Source organism: Thermothelomyces thermophilus, chromosome 3 (assembly GCF_000226095.1).
Source record: "Thermothelomyces thermophilus ATCC 42464 chromosome 3, complete sequence".
In the NCBI taxonomy this organism is placed as follows: domain Eukaryota; kingdom Fungi; phylum Ascomycota; class Sordariomycetes; order Sordariales; family Chaetomiaceae; genus Thermothelomyces; species Thermothelomyces thermophilus.
This window is the reverse complement of record NC_016474.1, coordinates 3,948,697-3,960,608: the sequence shown is the minus strand read 5'-3', so window position 1 is coordinate 3,960,608 and position 11,912 is coordinate 3,948,697. Positions and strand designations below refer to the sequence as shown.

The 11,912-nt window shown below is 51.7% G+C and overlaps 2 protein-coding genes and 1 non-coding gene across 3 annotated transcripts; 2 read left to right on the top strand and 1 right to left on the bottom strand.

Moving 5' to 3' along the window:
- Positions 1 to 4,064: 4,064 nt before the first annotated feature.
- Positions 4,065 to 6,509, top strand: MYCTH_2134354 (uncharacterized protein; the record flags this gene model as incomplete). The annotated part of the gene is made up of 7 exons (XM_003663373.1): positions 4,065 to 4,376; positions 4,479 to 4,572; positions 4,648 to 4,921; positions 5,034 to 5,499; positions 5,588 to 5,783; positions 5,864 to 5,940; positions 6,109 to 6,509. The coding sequence occupies 7 exons, from the start codon at positions 4,065 to 4,067 to the stop codon at positions 6,370 to 6,372; spliced, it is 1,683 nt and encodes a 560-aa protein (XP_003663421.1). The 3' UTR covers positions 6,373 to 6,509.
- Positions 6,510 to 7,090: 581 nt separating this feature from the next.
- On the top strand, positions 7,091 to 7,189 carry MYCTH_t89. Its single transcript has one exon. It is a non-coding gene; the product is annotated as a tRNA-Ser (tRNA).
- A 682-nt stretch (positions 7,190 to 7,871) lies between these two features.
- On the bottom strand, positions 7,872 to 11,048 carry MYCTH_80304 (glycoside hydrolase family 3 protein; the record flags this gene model as incomplete). The annotated part of the gene is made up of 4 exons (XM_003663372.1): positions 7,872 to 10,064; positions 10,126 to 10,514; positions 10,578 to 10,732; positions 10,977 to 11,048. The coding sequence occupies 4 exons, from the start codon at positions 11,046 to 11,048 to the stop codon at positions 8,068 to 8,070; spliced, it is 2,613 nt and encodes an 870-aa protein (XP_003663420.1). The 3' UTR covers positions 7,872 to 8,067.
- Positions 11,049 to 11,912: the final 864 nt, after the last annotated feature.

Sequence of the window (11,912 nt, the reverse complement as noted above, 5' to 3'; positions counted from 1 at the left end):
CTCATAAAAATAGAAGGATACGGCCGGAAAACGATTCTAGGTAATCTTTTACCACTTATAACAATTACACTAGGCTATAGCTATATATAACTAGATAGAGTTCTATCTCTATTATATAGATTCCTATCCTTCCGATAAGTAGAGCCGGAAAGATCTATTTAAGACTCTATAGGATAAGGTCATTCTCCCTAGCTTTCTTTTTCTACCGCCTATAGGTTATATATACTAGCCAATAGTATAGGCAATGTCAAAGTAAAAAGGCTAGTAGGAATATAGTATCTAGGTTGCTAAGTTCTATTACTTCTACTTCTAAGAGATTTAAGCTCCCCTAGTAGAAGGGCCGTCTATATATAGGGCTAAAAGTAATAAAGGCTAAGAACAAGATATTAACGCTCTAGCTTAGAACAATCCGGATAGCTCTAGGTTATCTACCTAATAGCTCCCTCCGGCTAGAGAAGCTAAAGAACCTTTAGGGAAATATTAATCCCTATTAACTACCTAGGTAGCCTATAGATAAGCTACTTTATAGGCCGCTAGTTCTATAGCTATAGCTATAGCCAGGACAGGCTAAATCGGTTATCTCTATCCGGATAGAGGAGGAGAAAATAACCTACTGCCGACAAAGGAATAACTAGTTATAAAGAAGGATCGTTAGGTCCCCCTAGATAATACTATCTAGCGGTTTCTTAGCAAGGCACCTAAGGGACTTAGGCCGCCTTAGCTACTCTAATAGGCACTTAAGTACCCCTATAAGCTAAGGATAGCTATCTACTAACGTATAGTAGAATAGGTAGAAGAGTAACTTATAGCTATAGAAGGACAAGGAAAACCTTTAAGGTCATAGTAATAGTAACTAGTTAAGTAGGCGCCTTTGGTAATACGATAGCCGCCTAGTTAGACTAAGACAAAGCCGAGTAAGCCGGTATAGACGTAGGAGATACGCTTGACCTAAGCTGCTAAGAAAGGACAGGCTCGTTAGCATTATCTTAATGATAATCTAGCCGAATAGACTCGGCCCCTACTATTTAAATACCTAGGGCCTAAAGATCTAGAGCTAGTTCCGGAGTACCTGCCGTAGTTTATAGGCTAAGATATACTAGATACTGAAGTAAAAGCCTAGTAAAGGTATTAGGCATCTAAAAAACAGCCCTCGCCCGAAGGTAATAATAGAACTAAGTAAGCTAAGCATTATAAGGAATATAAGTAAGGTTTTAGGTATAAATTCGCTAATAGGAGCCTTAGAGCAAATTCGAAAGGGAAGTATAGACTAAGGCTAGAAGTTCTTAATATAACTAGAAGGGTATAAGGTATAGTTTTGTTTTTCCGGTTCTATTAAGCGTTATTATATATAATAGGTATAAATAAGGGTTACCTATCTAAGGGCTCTAGATAGATAGATAAGAATAATAGATAGCTTTCGACATTTGTTTACTTTAATAGATCTAAGTAACGGGATATAGTTTGTCTTTCTTTTGTAAGTTAGGGATATCTTTCTCTATATAAGTAGACTCTTCTATGTCTATCTAGAGGGACATTACTATCGCTGCCTTCGCCCTTATCGTCGTTGCTATCCAGATGGTCGGACTTGCCTGCTACGACCGCGAATACTCGGACGCCCTAGATATCTTAAGCCGAAGCTCCTCCCTATCTAACTAGACAGAGGTTTAGTTCTAGAGGTGCTAAGTGGTGCCCTAGAAGGTTAGTACTAGCTTAGTATATAATAGTAAAAAGAGTAACTAGATATTATTCTTATAATATAACTATATAAAGTTATTAATTATATAGCTATTATAGCTATTTAATATTAGAAGTCGTTATTAGGAACTATTCTCTAGCTAGGTAAAAGGAATAAAGACTTCTTAGAGCTATTTAACTATAATAGTTTAATTAGTCTAGCCTATCTCTATTATTATAAACTTCTAGTCCTTTAATTTACCCTTATCGATAGGAAACTACTGTTATTAAAGAGTCCTACCCCTAAAGATAATAATTAAAGGGATAGATATCCCTATTATAGAGATATACTTAAGGAATAAAGTCTAGGTATACGAACTAGGAGTTTTCTGCTAAATTGAACGCATTTAGGCACTTCTAACTACCAAGCTATTTGTTCCCTATCCTTCTATAATGCTATATTTATCCATATTCTAATAGTTAGCTAGTAGGATGTCCTTAATAGCTAGGATATTTAGTTATAGCTACTAACTATATATAACTAAATTAGTAATACCGTTAATATAGATTAAATCTATCTTATGGGCTCACTAGGTTCGAAGGATAGGGTTTCTATAAAGGAACTAGGTTATCTAGCCTTTTCCGACTATTATACGGCTAGCTCCTTATGCCTAGAGTATTCGGTTAGTAAACTCTCTAATTTACATATAGGTTAGTAGGATACCTAGGGTAACTTAGATCAATACCTATTAGGTAAGCTATTCTTCCTATATATAACTAAGGGACTATTACAGTTCGGCTGCAATTAAACGTAACTAAGAGCCTTAGATATGACTATATAAAGTGGTAGGAGGGATGCCGAATTCGTGGCTGATACTTCGTAATGAGCCGTGACTAGAGTAGTATTTTGCGAGCGTATCTTGAATATCCTGTTTAGTATAAGCCATATTAAACTGTTGAAGGTATTTACAAAGTTTGGGGTTGATTGAAAAAGAACTGACCAAGTTATAGTAAGTTGAAGTGGTTAGGTTGAAGTAGCGGTGTATATATAGTATCTGTACGAAAGGTGGGGTGTTCCGAATCCAGGGGGTCCGACTTATCTATCTACTTCAGTTCGGCCACCCTCCCTTCTGAAGGTCGGATAGCGCGCAATTTTGGTCGTTTAGCACATGAAAAAAAAAAAAAAAAAAAAAAAAAAGGGTTCGCGCTTGGCTCAATTCAGTGTCCTTAGCCCGAAGTCAACATCGTTGAATCTGTTGCTAAGCCCACAGAAGCCGCATCTCCGCGATCCCTATTCATCTTCGACGGAAGTGCCCTATATCTGCGTCATTGTATCGGTTCCATACCGGGCGTCATGCATTCCCCTTGACGCGCATCAGTTCTTCGCCTTATAATTATACATTTCTCACTCACTCCGTGACAAAACACAAGCATCCAAGGAAACCCGGTCGCTGTTGGCGCTCGTCGGTCGGCTCCTGTTCAGCAAAAGATTTGATACGATAATTATTTGTCACATCGAGCTCGGCCGTGGATTTGAATAATTCATTCAGACGTTTGAAGTTGAACGATCGACGTTTGCGGCACGCAGGTTCTCCTCGCGCGCGGGGATTCGATGGTGTCATCTTGCTGGACGGTTGCGCACAGGGGGTGGAGGTTCCGGTACTGCAGCACCATGGTCGGCCAACCGCAACATCAGCGATAACAAAGTCGGGACATACCAGGGGGGTTTCCTCACTCCAACCACTCATGCCCATGGCATGCCCATCATCTCATCCAAGCAGGAATTACGACAGAACAGCCCCCCCACGTTCCCGGAAGACTGGTTATCATCAACATACCCGGATTTAAGCACGACCCATGGCCGGGAGCACATCTGGCGTGGTGACGGCATGCCTGCACCCTCGCCTCCGTGCGTGCGTCCCCCCTGATTACTATACACGCACCAATGTCCTCGCACTCGTGCCGTGGCGTCGTCACGCCCCGGGGGGGGGGGGGGGGGTCCGGCCACGGAACCGAGTAGCAACCGCTGCGTCGGGGCAACCCACGCGCCTCTCTGCAGCCGAACAGCGGCGTCGTAGCCGCAGCTTCGGGCCTAACGCGCCATTTTTGGCAAGTATCCGCCATCACGCAATATGTAGCGTAGTCTATCTGGATGGCGGGCTGCCATCTCTTGTGTCTCGGCAGCCACCCTGTGAAGCTCTCGACTCTCGACGGGGCCGAGGCGTGGCCACAGATTAAAAGGCCAGCCGTTCGCCGCTTGTACGAACCGAAGATCTGTCTTGGAGAATCCCTACATCCTGCAACTCCCACCGCCACGGACGGATCGCTCTCGGTGCCGTCTTAATTACTTGTGAGAGCTGAGTTCGGGTCGCGTGTTGATCGAGTGGACCATGGCGAGCCCCCCTAACTCGAGTGTCGCCCGGCTCGGCGACGACAAGGACGGCGCCGCCGTCGTCGACACCAAGGACGCGGCCGCCCTCACGTCGCCGTCCGCCAGTGAAGAGTCCGGCTCGGAAGAAGAGTTCGAGGACGAGCTGGCCAAGAACCCCTTCCTTGACCCTGTCGTTGCCGCCCACTGGAAGAAAGTGTACGAGGATGCCGACTACGAGTGCCGCCATGTGTTTGATCCCACCTTGACGTGGACGGAGGAGGAGGAGAAGCGGGTGGTCCGCAAGCTGGACTTTCGAATCTGCACGTGGGCGGTGTGTATCTGCACTTAATTAACCTTCTTACTTCTCTCTCGGGGCATCACGGCTCGCGGGCCAAGAACGGCGGGCTGACAAGAGAGTCGCGCGGACAAACAGTGTGTCATGTTCTTTTCCCTGCAGGTTGACCGCGGAAACCTCCAGCAGGCCTTGTCCGATAACCTGCTCGACGACCTGGGGCTCAACACCAACGGTACGAGACCCTGGCTCTGGTTTCGGTTCTGGCTCTCCCGAGAGGTGTAATTACCCATTCCTAATGCTCAGACAGATTACAACTACGGCACGGTCGTGTTCCTCATCGCCTTCTTGCTGGCCGAGCTGCCGTCTCAGCTGGTGTCCAAGAAGATCGGGCCTGATCGGTGGATTCCGATCCAGATCGTCCTCTGGTCCGTCGTCGCTATCTCGCAATGTGCGTTGAAGAACCGTTCCGGATTCCTCGCAACCCGCGCCCTGTTGGGCCTGCTAGAGGGCGGCTTCATCCCGGACATTGTCCTCTGGCTCTCCTACTTCTACAACTCGCGCGAGCTGCCCATCCGGCTCAGGTTCGTCTCCTCCTCCTTTTCCTCCCTCCCTTCTCTAGGCCCCTTGGGCAACTCGTCAGGACATGACTGAACTGACTCTTGGACTGGCGAAACAAAACTGAGAGAATAACAGCTACTTCTGGACAACCTTGTCGTTGACCACGATCATCACTTCTTTGCTGGCTTTCGCCCTCCTTCACCTGCGCGGCGTCAACGGCTGGGCCGGCTGGCGATGGCTCTTCCTGGTCGAGGGGCTCATCACCCTGGTCATCGGGCTCATCTCCTTCTTCAACATGCCCGCATCTGCCGTGCAGACCAAGACTTGGTTCCGGCCGAAGGGCTGGTTCACCGACAGGGAGGTGGCCATCGTGGTCAACCGGGTCCTCAGGGACGATCCCTCCAAGGGTGATATGCACAATCGTCAAGCCATTACGCCCCGCCGCCTGTGGCACGTCCTTAAGGAGTACGACCTGTGGCCCTTGTATGCCATCGGCATCATCTGCTTCATACCCCAGGGGCCAGTCGGCGCCTACCTGACTTTGACGCTGCGGTCTTTGGGTTTCAACCCGTTCACAACCAACCTCCTGACAATTCCTTCGGTACGCAGCTCTCTCCTACCTGCCCCCCTCCCTTTAAGACTCTTGCCCTCGGGAAACGTCCCCCGGCTGACTCTCAACTTGACTCCAGACCGTATTTCACATCATCACCCTCCTCATCATAACCCGCATCTCCGAGTGGCTGAACCAACGAGCCCTGGTCGGCGTGTGGCAGAACATCTGGACCCTCCCGTGCATCATCGCGCTCCGGTTCTGGCCGGGCGTCATCGATAACGCCTGGGGGACCTACGCACTCATCACCGTTCTCCTATCCTACCCCTACTGCCGTAAGTTAACTCATCCCCAGGAAAACAGCCTGACGATGGGGAGATTCCCAAACTAACCAGCTGCTTTGCCCCTGTTATAGACGCCATCAACGTGGCTTGGGTCTCCAAGAATTCCAACAACGTCGGCACCCGCACCGTCGCCTCGGCGCTGTACAATGTACGTAACACCGGTAGCCTCCCGCCAATTCTGTTGTCCCACTTTTTCTTCGCTTTTTTTTCTTCTTCTTTTCCTTGTCTGTCTTTCCCCCCCCCGAATACCAGACCAAGAAGAAGGAAAGGAAAAGAAAACAAATTGCTGACCCTTTTTGCCCTTGCAAACATCTAGATATCCGTTCAGCTCGGGCACGTGTGCTACTCGTTCATCTACGTCGACAGCGACAAGCCCTACTACCGCAACGGCAACACCAAGCTGCTGGTCATCAACATCCTGTCCATCCTGCTCTTCCTGGGCACCAAGGCCTACTATGTGGCGCGTAACCGCTACAAGGAGAAGGTCTGGGCGGCCATGAGCGAGGACGAGCGGGCAGAGTACATCCGCTCCAGCAAGGTCACGGGGTGTAAGCGGTTGGATTTCAAGTTCGCGCACTGATTTCGATTTCGATCTTGGAGCCCGGTTTATTCTCCCAGGAGGTGTGGTCTGGGAGGGTTAAGGATCAGGGGTTGGTTAAGCTTAGATAGCTCTGAGAGCTTGCCGCCTCGTCCCGAAAGAGACTATGGACATTTACGAAATGCCGGGCATATCCCATACCTATCCCTACGTCTCCAGAGGTCCCGAACGAAGTCAGAAATTAGATGCGAAACCGGGAGGCAGATATGACACTTTATCGGAACCAAAACGGAGAACCGGCTCCCGCTCGGGAACCACAGCCAGGATGGTAGGCTATAAGGGCGCCCAAACCCGGCCACACACTTCTTTTTGAACAGAACTACCGCACCTAGGCTCGAGAGCCTCGCGGTCACAGCGTCACATCGATTCTGATCTAACACACACCCTCCGCCTGTCGAGGCGCAGAGACTGAAGCATGCGGATACTAAAACTGGTTCGTGGTGGAACCACAGTAACATCTTCACACCCAGACAGTCATTTAGAATTTGACACCTTATCGGGTGGTCATTTCCAAATATCCCATTTTTATAGTCAGAAAGTAACCAAAGGTGCGTTTTGTTACTTCAGCTACGGTGTTGCCGCTGAGAGCCATTCGGTTGCTTATAATCAACTCATACTTAGACCGTTCTACGAGCACCTATGCATTTGTGATCTGGTTGAACTCCTATAAGCTACTTGAATTCGACCATGATCAACGACAGTCACTTTGGCGGAGTGGTTAACGCGCTGCCCTGCTAACCTTGCTTAGCGTTCTTAGGCAGTTCCTTCGGGAGCGTAGGTTCGAATCCTACAGGTGACGCTTGCTTTTTCGCTCTCTACCAAACCAATCAACCGACTGACCGACTCCAATGTGTATGCTTTTTCATGTTCTTTTTTCTGGCTTCCCCCTCCTCCTTCTCCGCTCACTCCTCCTTCTTTTTCTTGTGTTCTGTACTACCATGGACACCGAAATCAAGAGAAATATTAGCACCCTAGTTCCACCGTCTGTTTCTCTCTCACACTATTAATACCTGATCTTCAGTACTTTGTCTTCCACTGTTGTCGATTGATTGAACCGTTGCCCGTGACGGCGGTGGTGCAACCGGCGCTGCCTAATGTGGCTTGTCGGTCTCAACGCTGTGTAAAACGTGTCTATCTTCTGACCTTAATGCGTCCGGGAGGCATCAGTCCCCAACCTGTCCTCCGTCCTGGACAGCTGCTCGCCATGTTTTGATCGCGCCATGATCCGCTGCCAGCCCTGTTCCGAAAGCACCGAAAAGCGAGGCATCTCGTGAATGGAAATAGTTGGGGACGCTGTACGGAGGTACTTACAATGAATAATACCTCAATCGTACCATTTGCGCGTAACGAGTTTGAAACCAGCTGGGCAATCATCCGTAAGGTATTAGAAATTGTAAACAATAACCTTCATAATTAACAATGGCGACTAGAAGACAGAACCAGTGTTGTAGCAGTCATCACACGCCGAAATTTACGACATTAGCAACTGCTAAACATAATTATTAAATCATTATATACTAATTATATGTAAACATAGCACCTATTAAACATAGAACACCGCCCTACACTTAATAAGTGCCTTCTTTTTGCTCACCGGAACTTGCCAAGTGCTTTTCTCCATCATACTTCTGATTAAGAACGTGTTACCATCCCTCTGCAGCCCCTGATGAAACTCATTCAAGGAAGCTCAATCTTGAGATCCAACTTCCGGCTGCTCCTCCCAACATATGCCGTCTTGGGATACCTGCTGATGACCCAGTCCTGCACCGTGACGTCCCAGTTGCTCAGATCTCTGCGCGTCAGGCGGCCGGTGAACTGCCTCGTCTCGCCGGGTTCGATCCGCATCCTGTCAAAGTCGCGCAGCTGCACCTTGGGATCCTCGGGACCGCCCAGCGAGACGTAGAGCTGCGGTACCTCCTCGCCTACAACGGAGCCCGTATTCGTGATGTCGGCCGTGATTGTGTAGACAATGTCGTACAGCTGGCGGTTGCCGCCGGGGGAGTTTCCGCCCGAGGACCGGAGGAGCGGCTGGGGGTCGTCATCGGTGGCGTGGGGCGGGAGGAACTCCTCGGCGGTCTGGCCGTAGTGGGGATCGGCCGAGGCCCTCCGGGGGTCGGTCGTGTTGAGGTACGGGTAGATGTACTGGTAGATGTAGGGGAACTCGTCCTTGGGGAAGAGATAGTCCTCGAGGTCGGTGGAGAAGTTGCCAAACGTCGGGGCCTGGGCCGTGGTGCCCGTCGTGGGCCGGTACTCGCTGACGTTGGACTTGACGACGCGGATGTTGCTGTACTCGAAGGTGGTGTAGCTCAGGCCGTGGCCGAACTCGTAGATGACCGAGTCATCGTCAACCTTGTCGAAGTAGCGGTAGTCGATGAAGACGCCCTCGGTGAAGTCCTGTTGGGGCGCACCATTGCCATTATTCGGCTTGTACAGGACGTCCGCGCCATAGCTTTCGCGGGTCTTGCCCCAAGTGAAGGGCGAGCGGGCGGCGGGGTTGACCTTGCCGTAAAGCACGTCGGTGATGGAGTTGCCCGACTCCTGGCCCGGAAGACCAGCCCAGAGAATGGCCGTGATGTTGGGGTTGTCGTACCAATCGGTCAGGAGGACCGGGCCGACCGAGTGGATGACGACGATGGTGTTGCTGCACCAGCTCGAGACGTTCTTGACCAGAGTATCACCGTTGTTCCAGAGAGTCAGGTTCTTACGGTCGCCCTCGTTACCGTCCACGTTGATGTAGCCCTCGCCTGAGTCGGCATTGACGAAGACGATGGCGGTTGCATTGGCCTGCGAGACCAGAGCCTTTGTCTTTTCCTCGGCGTAGTTGGACAGGACGCTCTCGTACCTCGTGCCGTCCTGGATGGCCCGGGCCTGGAGCGCGGCGTCGGGGGAAACGAGGTACGGATAGTTGGCTGTGCCGGATCCCCAGCCCATGGCGAGCGTGCCTTCGTTACAGCCGCGGTCGCTGCAGCCGTTGGGCCCGTTGGGGCTCGACCCAGCATCCTCGCCGATGACGGCCACGAACTTTGGCTTGTTCAGGGGTAGAGAGCCGGTATTCTTCAGCAGCACCGTACCCTTGGCGGCAATCTCCCGGATGAGGTTGCCGTGGTCGGCGCGGACGTCAACGTGGGAATTAATCTCCTGGTAGCCCTGCTTGGCGGCCCAGTGGATCGGGCCATAAGTGTCGTCGGTCCAGAAGGAGAAGTTGATCGGTTCCAGGTCGGTGGTCTTGGTGACCTTGAAGAGGGCGGCCATGATGCGCATGGCCATGTCGTCGAGACGGTAGGCAGGGACTGTGCCGTTGAGGACGGCGAGGGTGAGATTGGCGCCCCAGAAACTGACGCCAGTGTTGAACTGGGTGTCGCCCGGCATGGACATATCGAGACCAGCCACGGCGCTTGCTGCGCCAGTGTGCTGTGCCTGCCAGTCGCTCATGACGAAGCCCTGAAACCCAAGCTCGTTCTTGAGGAGGTCGTTCAGCAGCTTCGAGTTCTGGCAGGCGTACGAGTTGTTGACCTGCTGGTACGAGCACATGACAGAGCCGACGCCGGCCCGGACGGCATCGGCAAACGGCCAAAGGTAGAGCTCGTGCATGGTCTTGTCGTCAATGTTGGAGGAGAGGGTTTCGCTGATGTTGTAACCGTATCCCTGGGCTTCTGGCACCTGTCTGAAGTGCTCTGCAGCAGAGTCAGCAGCTTGAAGCCGCGGGTCCGAGACGGCCCGTCTTTGACTACTCACCCTGCTCGTTTCCAATAAAGTGCTTCGCACAAGCGATGACGCCAGCATCCTGAATGCCCTTGATCGTCTCGGACATGCCGATGCCGGTAAGGACGGGATCCGGAGCGAAGCCTTCCCAGTTACGACCGCCCTCGGGCATGCGGCCAAGGGGGCCGGCGACTGGTCCGAGAAGGACATTGATGCCCTTGCCTTTGGCCTCCTGGCCCATTGCGTAGCCGCGACGGTACATCAGACCGCGATCCCAGGTAGCAGCAACGGTCTGGCCAGAGGGGAACGCTGAGTTGTAGTCGGCTCCTCGGATGCCGAGAGGGGAGTCATGCATGCACAGACTGCGAAGTCCAAGGCGAGGGATCGCGCCCACTTGGCCGACGCACTGCTCAGCCCCCCAGCTACGGTAAGTTATTGTTAGCAGAACCATTTGCATGTTACCTGGACAAAATGACAAAACTTACCCGACTCCCGTGGTCAAGTTGACCTTCTCTAGCAGAGTCATTTGGGAGACAAAGGACTTGGCCTGGGCATAGGCCTCCGCCCAGCCGTCGGCGTTGGGATTCATCCATGGCGACGGGTAAAAAGGTTCAGATCTCGCGAGGGGCTTCTGGTGAACCTGACGATGATTGTCAGCAAGTGAGGCTTTCGCGGGAAGCGTGAGCAGCCATTGGGCTGCGGCTGGAAGTTGCATGTCGATTGCGGATTGCAACAGTCAACGGTGTCGCCGCTAATCTGAGTGGATGTGGGTGGGGTGCTGCCCGAAGAGATCGTGCTCGAAGCAGGACTGGGAGGGTTGGGGTGGTCTGGATGAAAGGGGAAGTTGATCGGGGAGCGAGTCTTTGACGAAAGCCCGTCCATACCTTTCTCGATTCAATGGCGCCTGCAACGGCAAGGGTACTGCCGAAGAGGCAGGAAAGCGCAGCAGCCTTCATGTCGGACAGCGTCGTTGCAGTTTGAGAGCGTTCACTGCACAGAAAGAAGCAGCTGCGGCGAACCGAGATGATTGATGGCACCGGCAGAGATCATCGCCCGGGAGGAGCCTGGAGGTGACACATGGCGCGCACCCCGGCGCCGGTGACGTGTGTTTATAAGTGATTTTCCAGGTTCGCGGGAGGACTGGCTTGTTTGCTCTCCCTCGCCTCGCAGCCCCACGAGCGATCGGCCCTCAGATCCTTTGCCCGGGACCACGGTTACTTCGCAGTAGTTACTGATCCATTGCGCTTTCTCGCTGTGGTTTCGTGTGGGGTAGGGTCCTGCCAGGTTCCTCTGAGGCCGGTATTCGTCAGTATGTGCACTCGTAGTGTACTTACTGTAGTCCGTACATACCAGTCGACGTTCCCGGAGCTGTTTGTACAGCGCGAAGGAAGGCTGCGTCGCATCCGCAGCCATGCTCCCGACTGGTTCGGATTGGTGTGGAGAAGAAACGGGCCGATCTGTTCGTCGAGAAGCTCCAGAAGCAAGGTCATTGTGGAGCGGGACCCAGGGCGGCCGGCGCACTGCGGGGAAAGATGCTATTGCAGCGAATTGGGCTCTCAAGGCGAGAACTTACTATGTATGTACCGTACAGAGCAGCCATCCAGCCATCGAGATCACTGGGACCGCCAATGGAGCTGACTATGGATGGAGCTTCCATTCTACATAGTATTGTTCCAAGAGCTGCCTAATCAGGGCAGGCGCCGGCCTCTTGGCGGAATGGCGGGGAAATCTCGTCAGGTTGCCCGAGTTGCCCGAACGTGCCTGAGGTAACTCGACTTACAACAGCTTTTGTGTATTATGTGGGTTGGCGTCTTCGTAGG